Here is an 18,161-nt window from a genome sequence, read left to right on the forward strand (position 1 = left end):
TGTCTTAAAATGTCTTATTCAGTGTTCGGTTGTACTTAGCTCCACCCTCTCGTGTCACTTCTGGTTCCAAAGAAACCAAGATGGCGACGGCCACAATGCTGAACCCAAGGCTTCAAAACAGCAGTCCACAAACCGATGGGTGACGTCACAGTGACTACGTCCACTTCTTATATACAGTCTACGGTCATAAGCCAAATACTGGATAAAGTTTGACCTGATCCTGCAGGGGTACATGAACATCTGTACAAAACATAATGGCAATCCATCCCATAGTTATTGAGATATTTAAGTGAAAAATACAAATGTCAACCTCATGGTGGTGCTAGAGGAAAATTCAGGGGCTCACCAAAGTCAGGAAGATGCATCATGTGGGGACCATGAACGTCTGTACAAAATGTAATGGCAATCCATCCAATAGTTTTTGAGATATTTGGACCAAAGTGGGGGACCCAGAGCCATGCTGGTAGCATGTTTAAAAAGAAAATAAAAAGTAAATTTTGCACAAAACGTGGCTGTGCTGCCCTCTACGGGTTGAATCTTTGGCCACAGTGAGTTATTTAACAACAGGCAGTTTCGCCTTCGACAGCAGATGGAAACAACCTGCATGGAGCACCAAACGAGTGTCAAGGTCGTAGAGATAGCGGGAAGAAAAAACACAACCACTGACTCAACAATTTGGCAGCGTTCACACATTTAAGACAAAAAGTGCAGATGTGCCATTTTTTTTTGTGAGTACATGAACTTTATTTAAATAGTGATTTGTCATTACAAAAAAAAAAAAACGAGTACATCAATTACACGCCTGATAAATATTTCACCATAATGTTCACATTAATTAACTGAGATTCTGAAAAGTGTCACTGTGTTGTGTTTACATGTGGGCTGGAATCAGTGAGCCCGCCGTCAATGCTCTCATGACGCTATAAGAGACGTTAAACGAACGTTAAGATTAGAACAACAACAAAAGCTAATTTTGAACTCTAGAACAATAATCCTCTGTCATTGAATGTCAGCAACCAACTGAAAAACACTTTCAGACCACATCCACACCTTCCCTTCTTTTGTGTCCCTCGTCCAACAACACAATGGGCCCACATGCAAATGAAAATTCAAAGTGGCGTGGGGCAGAAGGCACTTGAATTTACATAGAACTCAGCGACCTTGCTCTTTGCAGGATACAGGACCCGATTAACCCTGAGAGCAAGTCACCGCCGGCGGACAGATTTGCCTGCTCGGTGGCGGGGAAGACCCTACGCGTGGAAAACACAAACAACGCGGGGCATTTGCATACGATTTGTGTGCGAGAGAAAGGAAATGCACGGCAACCACATTTGTCGGACGGTAGAATTTCAACTTGTTGTACTTGAGAACTATAAGGGCATGGCACAAACAGTACATTACACACACATACAGACACATGCACACGCTGTACATACATTTACAAACAGTGGACGCGGCTGTCTGGACTTGAAAAAAGGCCTTTAAAAAGGAGCCCGAGTGTCAAATATGTAACCTTTTACAGTACAATACAGTATGTTTGTTTCAACACGTTTTCATCCCGACTCGTCACATACCGCCCCCTTGGCGTCACTTTATTTTCCATCGAACCACTACAGTTACTCTTGGCGTCACTTTAGGTTTAAGCAATAAACCCACTATAGTTAGGTTTAGGAAATAACTACATGGTTGGGCTTAAAACTGCTACTTTTGTACAGTGAAAATGACGCTGAACGTTGTGAACACGGGACACGAACAAACAGCTGATTGTAACGTTAAGGAAACTTGTGTTTGTTGGACCCATCCACCACCCATCCTGCCCGCCCTGGCGCACTTTCTCGGAGCTTTTACTGTTGCCGTGGAGGGGTTTACATTGTAGTTAATGGAACAAACGCCAACGGCCATGACAAAGCCTCGGTATTTGACACGCTGGGAATGAGAACGGGCTGTTTATGAGTGCTGGGTGATGTCAACATCCTCACATTTGACTTTAGATTTAGAAAATAATCACCTCTAACTGGCAAAAAAACATACATGACCCATAAGCATACTGCTGCTCATTTCTTATTTGATTTCCCAAAATTTAAAGTTGAATTTTTATGGATTTATCTTGAGTTTTGAGCTCCATTTTCTCGGCTCTGTGAGAATGAAAACAGGCCAATGCTTTTGCTGAACAAACAATGATAGCTATCACGCTGACATGACATACTGCATGAAACAGCTGATTCTCTCCGTCTCCTGCACACTCATGACTTGGTTTTCCCATCTCGATGACGGTATAATACACCCAGCCTCCTGCAGGAATCCCGCAGAACCCTTCCCTCACTTTTCCTTGTTGGCGAAGCCGCCTACAAGTGGGAAAGTGGTCAGCGGCAGTAGGTCGGGGGCAGGATTTAAGTCAGGTAAGGGGTAATGTACAGCGAGCCGGTCATTATTGTGCAATAAACCCCGTGTTGGGGTGCCGCATCGTCCTGAAGGGGTTTATTTCACAATAATGACCCTCTAGCTGTACATTATCCCGCTTATTACACGGCTACTTACTAACAAAATCAATAATTTTGACACAAAAATGGTCCGCCAGAGTCTGACATCAGAACTGCGCCCATAGCAACGGTCTGTTATACATAGCAACGGTCTGCTATAAAAAAATAACAGACCGTCATGATTGACCAATCAGAATCAAGTATTTGGCAAATCCGTGTCACAATATTTTTACATCTGGATGTCATCCATATGATTAAAAATGAATAAAACATTGCTAATTTAGACTCTTCAATGGCATCTCCACTATGACAAAAATACGATTTTTAGCCACATTGAAAATATGTCTTGTCTGAGAATTTCTTGGGAGTAAATTTAGCAATACCCAACAGATTATCAATATCATACAAATATATATATATATATAATCCTCTATTCTCTATGGATATAAAGAGGCGAGGTGTTAGCTAACCTCAAACATAGTACACGGTCAGTGGGGACGCTTTTCAGTTTAGCTCCCCTTTTTAAAAACAGAAAAAACAGTCCATCACACCCGACCATATATAGAAGCATTTGTGCCATATTTTCCTGACTGGCAGTCATTAAGTGTGCTAGCTTGATTGGCAGTTTTTTTTTTTTTTTTTTAAAGTAGTTCACTCTCATTCGTTGCTGTTGCTGCTGCTGTCCAGGTCTTTGCACTGCAGGTCTCCTCCGGCGTAGTTGATGCCGGGGATTTTCACGCCGAACCGGTCGACGCACCAGCAGATGCCCCTCCGGCGACCGCGAGACGGCTTACACTGCAAAATATGGAGTTAAACGTCAACGATTCCTTCTGCTTTATTGGACAGTTTAAAGGGTTTGTGTGAAAACCAAGCTGCTAAATGACATGACATAACAAGACGTACCTGTTTGCGCTTGAAGAAGCCCTTCTTGTCACAGTTGGGGATGTACAGAGAGAGAGCCAAGACCCTAGAAGTGTCCTTCATGCTCTGAATGAGATTATCCAGTCTTCTCCCACAGGGGCCCTACACACACATACATATGGTTACAATGTGTGTTAGAAATGATGGTTCAAAATGCACTTTTTCACACAGTTTGCCCCAGAAATTCCCAGATTTCATTATCTTAATTTCCCCTCTGTTTGCAATCTCTGCTTCACTTACGAACTCCGGCTCCAGTTTATCCAGGCTGAGCGGGGAGAAGTCCAGGTGGCTGGCGGGTCCCTGCCTAGCCAGCTGCTTCTTGCGGTCCCTGGCCTGCCTCATGGCCTGGGCCTTCCGGCTGCTGATGTGGTCCCTGCCATATAAGGGCGCCTTGGTTTGGGGCTGCACGGACTCCGGGACGGGTAGCACGGCGTCGTCGAGAGATTCTGATAAGGGGAGGCGAAGACAGATGCGGTCACTCGGCGTTATCATGCATGTTTTGAGGTTTTATTAAAGGTGGGGTTTTCTTGTAAAGTTATATTTACATCAAAATAAACGGTGTGTACCCTTGAGGCCTAACAAAAGTGTTGAATGCATTTCCTTCCTCATAAAACATTACAAATCCGATAGTTTGAATACACTCTTCTTGGAGTGTAACCACCATAGACTGTATATAAAGATGGACAGCCGATTAGCATGTTGTCAGGTTATTAAATAGGCGTTATCAGTCGCCCCATAGATGTGGGTCAATAGGAGCCTACTACACCCACTAGTAGGTTTCATCATCTAGTCACACGACACATAACACAAGGCTTTTCATCCAGGAGACCCGGAGTTTGCATCCCATGTGAAACCAATTCAAAACTCTCCCTTTCACTTCTACTGCTGCTTAAATGACATGAAATCTTTAAGTTGGAGAATCAGTGGCTCCGCTGTGTAAATGAACGGATGCACGGGATGACAGAATACAAACAGAAGCAAGAACAAGAATGTGTCCAGCTGTAGTTATACATATTACGCTTGATTTGCACACAGGATTACTATTATCAGAGAAAGACTGTTTTCACCACAGTGATTTACACCCGGAACATTACAAATGACAAGACATGCAGGATTGCAGGTGATTCTAAATTATTACAAACAGCTTAATGTCCACAGGTGTGATGTTGTGCAAAACAGGGCTTCAAAGCATTTTTTCTGCTGCTTTCAAGAGACTGCTGCACTAAGATAGCTCTCACCTGGAAATGCACCTAAAATTAAAATCGTAAAAGCACAGGACAGTAGGGCTGTGTATTGAAAAAAAAAATCTGGCGATACGATACGTACCACGATACAAGGGCTACGATTCAATATATCGAGATATATCGCGATACTGTAAGCAAGGCGATATATCGCGATTTTAAAAAAATCTAATTTTAGGAAAACTGTTATACTATAAAGAACACACCGCCATTTGCATAAAATCTTGCGTTAAATAACTACTTTTTATGCAATCGGAACAGTGGGATCTGCGTTTATCACAGTCCCTGTAACATCCAACATCATAGCACTACTTTGAGAGGACGCACACACCGAGAGGGCGCATCTCTTTGCAAATAAAATAAAGAATAGTTCTCATTTGTAAACTACTAATCAAAATAATATATATTAAAATATCGATACATTGTTTTTGAGAATCGATACAGTGTCACATGATATCGTGATATTTCCTTACACCCCTACAGGACAGGAGAGTTTGGCAATGTCACAACACGTCGTGATGATTTCACTGCACCAGCTAAATGCTTATTTAGCAGTTAGTGGCTACTGGCCAGTTTCAGATTGGACGTGTTGACATACGGAACAACATAGCCTACATTTATGGCAGGTTAGGTTGCCAGTTAGGGGTATATGTAGACCAGGCGTTTTAAAACTTTTATAGCCGGTGACCCAAATGAGATATTTAGTCTCACCCTGGCACCCAGGCCCATGAAAACATACTATTACACTTGTCATGTGGCAAGCCACCAGAAACAGCCGCAGCCCATTTTGGGTCCCAACCCCCACAGAAAACCCTCGTGTACATGCATCTTTCATCTGTGCAAAAATACTGCTTCATTTCGGGGGGGGGGGGGAGTCGCACACAGTCGCACAAACCTCAGCGCTCGCCCCTCGTCCCACCCTCCATTCACATGACCACAGCGGCTGTGTCGAGGGCCAGAACGAGTGGCTGCGGCTTTCCTTTTTCCCAAAAGCACTTTAAACTGATATTTCACTTCATTTATAGCTTGCATTAGCCTCGTATGCGTCCTAAGCCACAGCTGGCCCGCTTCCACTGCTGTGTCACGCACTCGTTTCCAGATTCTGCACATAAACCCTCCTCCGTTCCTGCAACTGGCGTGATCGCTAAGCTACTAAAGCTAACTGGGCGGTGAAACAAGGTCACGGCCGCCACGTTGCAAATGATGCTTAAAGCCCCCTCCACCCCCCAGTGATGATGATGATGATGTCACCCATCCACATAATGACAGGTTCTTGGAACAAATGAGAGATTCCCCCATCCTCCAGTTTCCTGCTGACACAGTTTTTATTTTCCTCCAGAGAGAGCAGATCAGCAGCCAGCGTAAACCCAATCAAGTCCTCACTTGCTAATCCTCCAGTTTGTCTAATCTGACCTTTTGCTGACTGATCACGTCTTTCATTTTCTTCTGCATCTTCCTCGCACTTTTTCCTCCTGTTTGAATTAGGAGACACGGCGATCCCAGAGAGACGGATCCCTGCAGGACAGAAAACTCCTTTCTTTCTTTCTTTCTTTCTTTCCTTTGCTCCTGACAAGGAGTTTCTTTTCCTCACTTCATCTGGGAAAACGTGAAATCTGTCCAGATAACGTTGCAGAGGAGTTTCATGTTCCCAGCACTTGCAAAAAGGCAACTAAATACTACTGTTTTCAGCTTTCATCCAGGTTTGAATGACAGCTTTTTGACACATGATCAATGTGCGCACAATTCACAATTGCATGGTGCAGCCAACCTTTTTGGCAACTCCTGCTACATTTTATGCACCTTTTTGGCTCATCCTCTCGAGCGTCTATAAAATGGAAATTAGTGCACGAGGTGTGTATTCATCAGCGTGCATATGGGTTTTGTTTAATTTATGTGTCGAGAGAGAGCGCCCAGCAGGAGAGACGTGGAGTTAATGGAGAAGCTGGCTGACGGGCAGACAGATGGGGGTTGGGAGGGGGATCAGTAACCCACGCTCAGCCGGCATTCTGCTGAATCACGGCACAGCCTGGGCCTGCCTGCAGCGCCGAGACGTAGAGAGGGAGGGAGATGAAGAGAGACCAGGGTGGGACTGACAAAGAGTGGTGGGAGGGGAGCAGAGGAGAGTGTGGGAACGGGAGGGAAACTGAATAGATTTTTTGATTATACAACAATTTCTCAGATGCGGAGCGGCTCTGAATGATCTTGTGGGGGCAGCCAAAGAGTTAATTGACAAAAATGTAATAGTAAAAACAATAAAAAAGGACTGTAATAAAGGCCAATTTGAATGTGACTGATACATTTGTATGGCAGTATTTCCCCCTTTCTTATCTTCTGCTGTTTGTTACTGGACTTAGCATAACACAGAATGGAAAAGGGTGAAACTGTGGATGTGGATGGGTGGCGGGGAGAAGAAGAATAGGGTGTAAAAGATGAAGAGGGACAGCAGCCAGGAAGGGAAAGAGGAGAAGAGGCGGTGTGGTGGGAGAGAATGGAGACAAAAAGGTGCAGGTGTGGGAAACGGCACAGGTGGTGGATGAAGAAAAAGTCACAAAAGAAAAGCAAAAAGAAAGGAAACTGTATAGAGGAAGGGCAAAAAATATGATTTCGCACCTTCGAGAGTGCACAAGCCAATTCCCACAAAGGCGCTCCCCAGCAGACACAGTGACTGTCCCAGAACCGCCATTCAAAAGGAGCCAAAAAGGGAGCCTCTCTCGCAGAGCACCACCTGTAATCTTCTCCCTTGTTTTATGTCGGGCTGGGGGGCCCCGAGGCGACGGGGCCACTCACACGAAAACCTGCTGATTTACGGCTCGCAAGCCCCACAAGGGCTTTTTTTTTCAAACCCAGATGACAGGTTGATCGACGCTCGGCACCGATTGTTGACAGAGTTCACGGGGTCAAGGCGCACGGGGGCTTTTTTGGGAGTCGTGTGCCTCGGTAATGACAGGTGTCAGGAGTTGACTAGAGGAGACAGAGTTTTTGGCCCCTAAACTCACTTCACCTTTTGGAGAAAATCTAAACTCATACATGTTGGAGTTTTTATGACAGGGTGTAAAGTGATTTTTGGACAGTCTGGAGCTCATTTCTCCATCTTTTTTACTTTATTTACTGCATCTCTGTCTGACTGTGTCACTGAGGGCTTCATTAACATTCCTGCATTGACAAGGGAGCAGAAACATCTCTATCCAGCTGTTTGCTATTCCTCTGCACCACAGCCCTTTATAGATCTACAATTGAAACATCATTTCTGCAATGGAAACACCATCAGAGCTGACACAAGTATCATAATATTGCTTAACCAGTGCACATTTACTGCTGTTATTTGACTTATAGTCACTGTTTTTAAAGTCACATGCATTGAAATTCATGGATTTGGTCAAATTTAAAACCGCAATAATGTGTATTTCAGTCTGTGGGGTGGATTTGTGGAGTGGGTTGAAGCGAGCACAAATATAAATCACTTTAAAAAGCTATACGAAAAAGATATTTTTGGGAGGTATATGGTTGAGGAAGAGTTATGATAAGGGTTTGTGTTAAGGGTTGGTTTATATCTACTATTTAACTCCGGATGGATATCTGGGTTGTAAAATAAACTTGGGATGCTGTTCATATATTTCATTTGGGATGTAAATAAATCTGGGATAGTTTATATATTATATTATATTATCATTCTATATGAGTTATTAGAGGAGAAGTGCGAAAGGGGGTATAGATAAAATATAAGTTTTACTTCTACCTACTCCTTTTCGGACACTATTATTCTTGTTTTGTTTGTTATTATTTTGTATCTGTTTTTATTTTATTTTTATGTTCAAAATAAAGTCATTCATTCATTCATTCATAGTGGAATATAATGGGACAACTATGATGACTAAAAAAATGAAGGGCTGAGGGCTTCATTAACATTCCTGCATTGACAAGGGAGAAGAAACATCTCTATCCAGCTGTTTGCTATTTCTCTGCATCACAGCCCTTCATAGATCTACAATTGAAACATCATTTCTGCAATGGAAACACCATCAGAGCTGACACAAGTATCATAATATTGCTTAACCAGTGCACATTTAGTGCTGTTATTTGACTTATAGTGGAATATAATGGGAAAACTATAATGATAGTTAAAAAAATAAATAAAAATAATATAAAAAAATAATATAATATAATAAAAATAATATGTCATTTTTTAAATAAATAATAAAAATTAAGCTACCATCATGAATGACTCAATTAATTCAGTTAATTAGTGAGAAGTTTAATTACAGTCATTGACTTAAAGTGGAATATAATGGGACAACTATAATGATGGTTAAAAAAATAAATACAAAAATTAACAAAAATAATATAAAAAAGATAATAATAATATAATATAATAAAAATAATATATAACATTTTTTTTATTTTTATAAATAATAAAAATGAAGCTGCCATCATGAATGACTCAATTAATTCAGTTAATTAGTGAGAAGTTTAATTACAGTCATTGACTTATAGTGGAATATAATGGGACAACTATAATGATAGTTAAAAAAATAAATACAAAAATAAATAAAAATAATGTAAAAAAATTAATAATAATATAATATAATAAAAATAATATATATATATATTTTTTATATAAATAATGAAAATGAAGCTGACATCATTAATGACTCAATACCTTTGGACGGGTGCAGCAGCTTGTAGAGCTTCTCGTTCCTGCACACGCCGCGCCCGTGCAGGAGCGCGTGCAGCGGCTTCTCCTCGCCGTTCTTGGGCAGGCAGCGGAGCCCGCGCGTGCACGGCCCCGTGTAAACGCCGCACGGCTGGCCCTCCTCGAGCGCGCACGTCAGGCAGCAGCCGCAGCCGGGCTCCTTCACGAGCTGCGGGCAGCCGACCGGCACCGGCGGGCACATGGACAGAGCCTTCTGGTCGCACGGCTGGCACGGCACGTAGGACGCGACGCAGCAGCCGGTGATGATGCTCAGCAGGAGGGAGACGCTCAGCAACATGGCGAGGTTCAATGTCGCAAAATGAAAATTGTAAAATGTAAATTTTTAATCGAATATCAACTATATCTTGTGCTGAATCCTTTCTTTTGCAAGTCCAAACATCAGGTGTTGCATCCACAGGTGCCAAATGTCACGATCCACAATCCTTCAGTCTCACGAATAAATTAAAAAAGAAAAATATCAAAAAAATATCTGGATGTATGGATATTCCCCTTCAGTGGTGCCTTTTACGCGCAAAGCTGTTCCGTCTCCAAAATGCGCTAAAATCTCTCCAAATCTCTAAAGACTCCTCTCTCTGTAGGTTCTTTTACTCCGCACCGGTTTGTGAGCTAAATGCAATAATCTGTGGCTGTGAGCTTGCCTTTCTTTTAAAAAAAAAAAAAAGAAACAGCCAGAGGCTGAAGCCTGCAACGATGGGTCTGTCAAACAAACGTTTCGGAGGAGTGGGAGGCGCACTTGTCAACTTCCACAGAGGGCGGGTGCTGGCATGCCTCCAGATCTGACAGATACGAGACGATGCTCCTTGAAGGCGACTCAATGAGACCTTTAGTATTCCCAGGCTCTCCAATACAGCAGTTTTTATTCTTCTTGTGCTTCTTACGAGATCACTTCAACCATCATTGCTGGAAACTCAATTTAAATAGCTGTTTGAATGACAGCCAATGAGCTTCCAAAACCATGCTGCTGGATTCAGAAGTTATTTTTCAAAGAGGGGGGTGGAAGAAAAGTAGTTTTAGTGTTTACAGACCTCTTAGGGAAGAGTCATATATATAAAATGGTGCCATTACTGCAGAAACAACTTGGCAGGGAAAAGAAGAAAATGTGACCTAATGCAACATGTCACATGAACATGTGGTTGAAAGAAAAACAAAACTTGTTAACATGGAGATTTATTTCAAAGCTTTTATGGGGCACGTTTCCATGGAGAGATTATGACTGACAACATATTTATTAGTCAGTGTGAACAGGCCCCTTTAATGCACTTTTCCTTCACTTAACTTCCTGCTCTTACTCAGATTTTCTACTGTGTTCATCCACATAGCGTTTTTGTGGTTACACGGTACTTTCTATCTTTATATAAGAAGTATTGCGGTGTATCCACTTTGCTGAACACTTAAATTCCTAGTTTTTTTACTTGATCCCAGCCTGTTCTCATTCCCATAGGGCATCAAATACTGAGGCGTTGTCGCTGCCATCGGCGTTTGCAGCACACGGCACCCTTTAGCGCCGGTATGAAGCACACCGGGTGTTCCATTAACTACAACGTAAACCCATCCGCGGCAACAGTAAATGCTCCGAGAGAGTGCGCCAGGAGTGGGGTGACATAGTTTAAAGGATCAGCGTGTAACAATTAGGCGGATCTATTGGCAGAAATGGAGTATGATATTAATAAGTATGTTTTCTTTAGTGTATTATCACCTGATAATAAGAGTGTTTTCTTTGGCTGAGAATGAGCCGTTTATATCTACATAGGGAGCGGGTCCTCTTCACGGAGTCCTCCATGTTGCACCGCCATGTTTCTACAGGTTCTACGTTGAAGCCTCTCTCTCTCTCTCGTGCTTCACCACTCACTTCCCATGTAAACAAACACTCTACGCATTGGCTCTGCTCCAGATGGCTCTTGATAGGGTCATTCACGTCAGCCACCGTAGCTCTCCAACACGCGTAGCACGCAGGAGAGGCTTCAGTTGGTTGCAATCTCCTCACCTAGATACCGCCAGATCCTACACACTGTTCATGTCCTGTGTGTCACGTTACAATCAGCTGTTCGTTTGCATCCCGAGTTCACAACATTCACTTTCACTTTCACTGTACAAACGCAGTTCTTTCCCAACTGCATGGTTTTGTTGCCTAATCCGAAAGTGTGTGACAAAGCGGCGGTATGTGACGAGTTGGGATGTTGCGTAGTTCACTGGAGTTCCTGATCTCCATCAAAATCGAAATACTTGTTCAACATAACCTCCTGGGAAAATGTAATTAGAGTATTCAGATCCTTGTGTTGACCACAAACGTGGTTTCCCCTGTGGAGCTGCCAGATTGGATACATACAGTAGACCCCTCTGCACCCGAAACCCTAACATGTGTCTTCTTTCTTTGTGTATATCAGAAAACGTTTGGTGATTTTTGACCGTTTAACGGCACCAAATAACCAAACCTTCAAAGTTAAGGGCGGGTTCCTGCTTGTGAAACTTTTATAATTCCCCTCAGATTTCTCTGAGTTTCTCTTTATTTTGCCAAAGCGCTGTAGCTTTAAATATTTGTGCGATGCTGTCTTATCCATAACAAATGTGTCCTCCAAAGATCCGCACAGTGACTCGCTGTAATAAAAGGTCCACATCGGGGCAAACTGCACTCGGGCTGACCTTGTTTTATGACTCAGCGAGGTCAGCGTCCAGCTGAGATAAGTGGTCAGCTCTCAACAAAACGCTCATAACTCACTGTATGTTTTGGCAGATTGTAGATGAGCAACATGTTTGTTGTTGGAGTCCAAGATGAGTTTATTTAATGCTTTCAACCCTCATGTTCATCTTCTTGGAATAGTGTATAATGTCTTGATTACTTGGTTTTACTTGTTCACATCCTGTTATTCTTCATCTAGATTTTGCACTCTAAGTGGAGTCTTAGTGTCCCGTGATGTTTGTAACGTCACTCAGTAATGAAACTGACCTTTAAAAACTCACACCGATCAAAGCTTTTATCCCTTTGCTGCGTCGAGTTTCACTTCCTCTGTCTCCCCTTCCCCCCATTTGTGAAACTTGTCAGATCACCCGACCCCTGTTCGCCTTCGCCCTTGACCTTCAGGTGTCCAATGGCGTCACAGGTGGCGGAAAGGTCAGCTCAACGCCGCCCACGCACCCCCTTTCATTTACCTCGCCTACCTGTTGAAGAAAGAGCGCCATTCACACGCGACACATCTGTCTTTCCAACAAAAACTCTCAGATCCACTCTCCTACACATTTATGGTTCATAAACTGATGATTTATTACCCAGTGGCATATTGGCAACGCTCATATTTTTACACTTGTTGTGTTTTCTCCAGATGTGAGACACGGAGGAACTACAGTCCAACGGCTGCTAGGGTTCGTAAAACCCCGTCGCTACGTCTGTTAAGGTTGGGTTTCCTGTATAGTTTGGGTCGGAGTCAGTCGGTGTATATGGGCCATATGATGCACAGCTGGTCTAGAGTAGAGGTGAATGGCATTGGGATTTCCCCTTCAAATTAAAGCCCAGGACTAAATATGTGCTGAGGTCTTTGGGAGGGTTTAATGCTTTGGATGTCTATAAAGTTCTTTTGGCAACACACTAGCTGTTCGGGGTGTAATGGTACACAAAATCCCACGGTTCAGTACATAACTTGGCCAAGTAATATTGTCCGTTCCACCAGCATTGCAGTAACTTACTGGGAAACCATAACACTCCCAAAAGACTCTTCCAGCTTTAGTCCTCCTACGAGCTATGCATTCTGGGGATAAACTGAACTCTTTCAAGGTAAAGAGCAAACTTTGAACCTCAGCTTTTAAACCAACACGTACAAGATGACGTTAAAAGGGTCACATAAAAAATGCTGATGAAGATTGTGTGATATGATCGAAAGCTCCAGAACATCTACTAAAATAGACACGGTGGTGAGAGATATTTCTAAATTAACCACTATTTCCAATGTCAAGAACATAGACTGTATAAGAAGTGGGCGTGACGTCACTCATTGGTTTGTGGACTGCTGTTTTGAAGCCTCGAGTTTGGCATTTTGGCCGTCGCCATCTTGGTTTCTTGCAACCAGAAGTGACCGTATTTGGCCGAAGGCGGGTGGAGATGTGGAGGAGCGAGGCCCAACGGCGTAGCAAACACTAAGTTACCATCTAACGCTAGCACTAGCTGGCTAGCTTGGTTAACAAGGTCCATCCGTAACTGTGATAATAATTGGGATGCTAATTTTGGCTAGCGAAACAGCCGACTTCAATAGAATATCTTTCAGTACCGAACATCACAATCACAACGTAGCCACGCCACTAAGGCTCATTTTCTCATAGACTTCTATAAAATCAGACTCCTTTTTGCAACCAGAGGAGTCGCCCCCTACTGGCTGTTAGAAAGAATGCAAGTTTAAGGCACTTCCGCTTTCTCAATCTAAGTATATGTATATATTTAACACGTGAGGAGTTGTTGAGGAGCACCGGAATGCACCATTACTTTTGGTCTCTGTCCCCATTCTTCAGGTTTTGTGTCCTTCAAGGGACCCAGCCTGTGATTTGCCCTGACCTTTGACCTCCCTGTGAAAACAGGCCAATACAACAGCCCTTTTCTCTCTTTGTATCCCTGAAGCTTAACCTGTCTTTTCTTTTGTGAGTGGAGTCGAAGTACAAAGTGCACATTGTTTTTTTTGTCTTAAATAGCAATAAAACATTCAGAAAAAGTGATGCATACTTTGATGATATGGAAGCTGGCACGAAAGTAAGAACATTATGAATTATATTTAGGTTTTTATCTAAGACAAGAGATTTCCCTGTGGCTTCTAAAGACGTTTCAGAGGTATTTTTCAGAACTGAATCCATATAAAGTAGTGTTAAAGTCATCCATCTTCCCTACTTTTCGTTCGTCTGCGTCTGTTTGCAGCTTTGCTTTCACATCCTGACCTACTTTATCTGTTCAAAGACACCGAAGCTGCTGCTGCCTCCTTGTTCTGGGAGAGATAATGGAGCCAACTTAAACGGAGAAAATGATCAAAAGGCGGAGAAAAAGGAGCAACCTCAGCACAAAAATGGTTCGATACAATCTATGGGATACAGCGCTCCAGTGTCGTGTTTCTCTCCAGCCCCGGGACCTCGGGCTAACAGGCTGCATTACAGGAGAGCCGGGAGAGAAAACGTACGCCAGACAATGAAATAATCCTTGTGAAAGTGATATCTTGAAAGCCTGTGCTGCGAGACGTCTTCTACGGTTGGCAGTAGTTTTTTCGCCTGCAAACCATCATCACCCTACTTCATTATATGCATTGACATTTATTATTTTTGGACATCATTGTCTGACTTTCCAAATTAAAAATGTCCATACATACTAGCTTCTTAACTCATATCATGAACACCATATCTATTTTATTTTTCTTGGTCGTTTGTTTGCCATTTGGCACTTCAAAAATCCTGCTACTTCTTCAGACCGTTGTCATTCCCTCCTGGGCGTCAAATAGTCAAACTTTTTTCTCATTAAATTACGACTTTTTTCTCGTAATATTATGAATTTATTTACGAAATCTCTGATTTCTTGTCCGTAGGGTTGGACGCGGCTGAAAGAAGAATTTGTGGGCTACAGAAAAATGGATTCTATCTGTATGAAGTCCGATCTTAATCTAATGCAATAACCCACAGTGCATTTTTCAGGCTTGAAGTTGCTGCTACTCTAGTTATCACTCCTCCGACTGTACGCAGCTCCATGTGCATCATCAGATGGCTAATGTGACTGATGTGCGCCATATGACCCAGTCAGAGCTTACTGTAAGCGACAAAGCAGAGTAAACCGCTGGAAATGTGCTGAGGCAGCGTGCGTCGCCCTCCCCCATACACTAGCTCTCACACACTGATAGTCACTTCCCAGAATACTGGGAGCACTTGATTTTCAGAAACAATTAGAGGAATCCACGCCGGATGAACTGAAACTCCAAACAATGCAAGTGTGAAGTACAGGTGACGCTTGTGGATGCTGACCTCTGTATGTTTCCCACAATGCATAGCAAGACTGGAAAATACTGTGTTCCTTAAGCATGCCTAATGGCTGTTTAAGTGCAACAAACTGACATTGTCATATGAGTAATTGGCCGATGCCGCACAGGAAGTGATGCGTTTCGTGTTTCTGACATCAGCAGCAGTGTTTGTTTGGAAGAAATAGACGAGGAACTGTGATGAAGCGGAAAATGTAATCACGGGAAAGTCCCAGGAGAAAAAACATGTCCGGGGTCACGGTCACACTGTCAGATTTCTACTGTATTTGTGGGAAGTGACACCACATCAACGGCTGCACGGCATCAATGACGGTATGTGAATCAGAAAAACAACGACGTAATGTGTTGTTTACCGGCTGCAGTAAAGAAAACAAAATCTTGTGCCATTTTTTTTTTTTTCTCGCCAAAAAAGACGCTCTTTTACTGTAAACTGTCTGGCTGCGGTCGCTCTGATTCACAAACTTGTTAGGATGACATTGCAACTTTTTATTTCCATGACACCGCAGCTGCAGTCACCGACACCAAATTACACATCGGGCGGCGTGCGTTTGGGAAATGTCAACCGCAAAATCAGCAGGGGCGCTGCGATCGGCATGCAAAAAAACGACAGCGCAAGGTAAGAGGAGGGGGAAAAGAAGCGAGGCGTTTAAAGAGACTCTGCAGGCTGTTTGGTGAAGGATTATAGGAAGCAGTACGTGAGATGGCAGATTGGCTAAAACCCTGTCAGCACATCTGTGTGGCCCTGGCAACTGCGGATTGGACAAAGGCAGATCATTGGATCCAGATGTTGGAAAAAGCGTTGGTGTGCCTGTGCCATGGCGATTCTATTCAAAGAACAAGTGCTTTTTTTTTTGCTTTGAATTCGTGGAGCCTGAATATTCAAATCTGTCGGCAAATCGTCTGTCTTTTGTAAAGTGAGCTGTATTTAAATGACTTGCAGCGAAGAGAAATTGTGTCAGGTGGTCTTTCTCTCCGAGGGAGCTGATCCAGAACAAGTATACTGACATGTGGCGAGGACATCTACATCGACCTTTAACAAAAACACACTGTTATTTTTACTTAAAGTGAACTCTTAGCAAACTAAATTCAGGGCTGGGCCGCGACGCACAGCACCTGCAAAGCACAAAGTCGGAACAAGCAAAACATTTCTTGGAAAACAAGAATTTTTGGCGTCCTTGTCACCGTCATCACTCATACGAAAATGCTTTCTCAGAATTTGCGGCTTCTACTCGTCTGCAGTGTGGCGTGCACAACATCTCCCAAGAAAATAGGGATGAATTTTGGCAAGCGGAGGCTCTCCGAGGAATCGTTTTGATTTACAGCTCCGAGGCTTCGGCCCCCTTGTTGTGGGCCCGAACGGTTTGAACTTGTGGTCACGCTGTCCTCCCGCTTTGTTGCTTTCCCACTGGCGTCGGTGCACAACGCAATGAGTGATGGTTAGGTTTTTTTTTATAAAAGGGTCTTTCCCAGAATAAGTCCCACTGTGGTTTTCGGGGTCAGCGTGATTTGGATGAGGCTAAACTAAGTCTGGCTTCACTCGTGCATCATTTCAGTCAGTGTGTGTGTGTGTGTGTGAAGTGCCAGAGAGTGTTTCTTCCAGATAAAAAACAGATAAACATGCACAAACACAGCAGCACTGACAGATAATATGGGTTTCAAAAGGCACGACATGCAATTTAATCTGGGAGTGTTTGTGTGTAAATTGGGCTGTAGCCTGATAATGTCAGTGACCAAGATATTCGTCTTCATTTTGTCTCTTAATGATTAAAAGTTGGCAGACGAGAATGTGGATTTTAGAAATACCATGTGCAGCACAAAGTGTCTCTCCAAAAACATCTTGACACTGTGACCTGTGTTCCAGCAAGCTAGCTTTCATCAGAGCACCACAGAGCAGCTGCCTCCTTTTAAAGTGATTAAGCAATCATCCACAGGTGTGTAGGGGAGGGACCAACCTGAACAGCATGATATCAATTAAAGGGGGTTTAGAAGTGGGGTTGTTTGAGGTACTTATCCATAGTAGGTGTATTACTTTGGCTGCGGTCGAAAAGTCAAAAAATGACATCATAATGTCTTTTCCTGACTACGACGGAGTATTAGGGCCACATTGAGGGGAAAACAAATCGGAGATTTCAAGAATAAAGTCATAATATTATGACAATAAAGTCATACTATTTCAAGAAAAAAAAGTTGTAATATTATGAGAATACAGTCATAACTTTATGAAAAAAAAATGTCCTCCTCCACAAAAGAGGCAATTTTTCGAAATAAACGCAGTTTCTTGCGCAATCTTTTCACTGTTCTGATACTGATGTTAATGTGATGCTGATGAGCCAAAAGCTGAAGTATTTCGTTATTTGTGAAACCTAAACTAAAGTAGAACTTCCCAAGATGCTCAACGTTCCTCATTTTCACACTATTTCCCCTCTAAAATAACACGTAAAATTACAACTTTATAATATTATGACTTTATTCTCATAATACTACGACTTTTTCTCTCGTAAACTTATGACTTTATTCTCGTAATATTATGACTTTATTCTCAAAATCTCAGATTTATTTATTTTTCCTCAATGTGGCCCTCATAGTCCGTCGTACCGAACCACTTTTCATTGACTTCGACAGGAGCACCGACACCGGAGCAAAGCAATTCAGTGCTGTGTGTGTGCAGGCTCGGATAACAAAAGCAGTATAGATACGTTTCACTTTCACTTCAGTTCGCCGTTGGAAAATATTCAAAATATAACATACACTTAAACGGATATAAATTTTATTTAGGTGAGCCTTTCTTTTAGGTGGCTAAAATATGTTTTGCTGCTGC

General features: G+C 42.7%; 1 protein-coding gene across 1 annotated transcript; it reads right to left on the reverse strand.

The window, feature by feature from the left end:
- Positions 1 to 719: 719 nt before the first annotated feature.
- Positions 720 to 10,069, reverse strand: igfbp5a (insulin-like growth factor binding protein 5a). The gene is made up of 4 exons (XM_074626819.1): positions 9,300 to 10,069; positions 3,642 to 3,847; positions 3,384 to 3,503; positions 720 to 3,275 (listed from the first exon to the last, which is right to left on the reverse strand). The coding sequence occupies exons 1-4, from the start codon at positions 9,628 to 9,630 to the stop codon at positions 3,138 to 3,140; spliced, it is 795 nt and encodes a 264-aa protein (XP_074482920.1). The 5' UTR covers positions 9,631 to 10,069; the 3' UTR covers positions 720 to 3,137.
- Between the last annotated feature and the right edge of the window lie 8,092 nt (positions 10,070 to 18,161).

This window comes from Sebastes fasciatus, chromosome 24 (assembly GCF_043250625.1).
Source record: "Sebastes fasciatus isolate fSebFas1 chromosome 24, fSebFas1.pri, whole genome shotgun sequence".
In the NCBI taxonomy this organism is placed as follows: domain Eukaryota; kingdom Metazoa; phylum Chordata; class Actinopteri; order Perciformes; family Sebastidae; genus Sebastes; species Sebastes fasciatus.

Bases quoted from the DNA above. Each gene is read 5' to 3' on its own strand.
- igfbp5a (XM_074626819.1), bottom strand. From the start codon at position 9,630: ATGTTGCTGAGCGTCTCCCTCCTGCTGAGCATCATCACCGGCTGCTGC. The intron at 3,504-3,641 runs GTAAGTGAAGCA...ATGTGTGTGTAG, and splicing joins ATAAACTGGAGCCGGAGTTC to GGCCCCTGTGGGAGAAGACT. The intron at 3,276-3,383 runs GTACGTCTTGTT...CATATTTTGCAG, and splicing joins GCTTCTTCAAGCGCAAACAG to TGTAAGCCGTCTCGCGGTCG.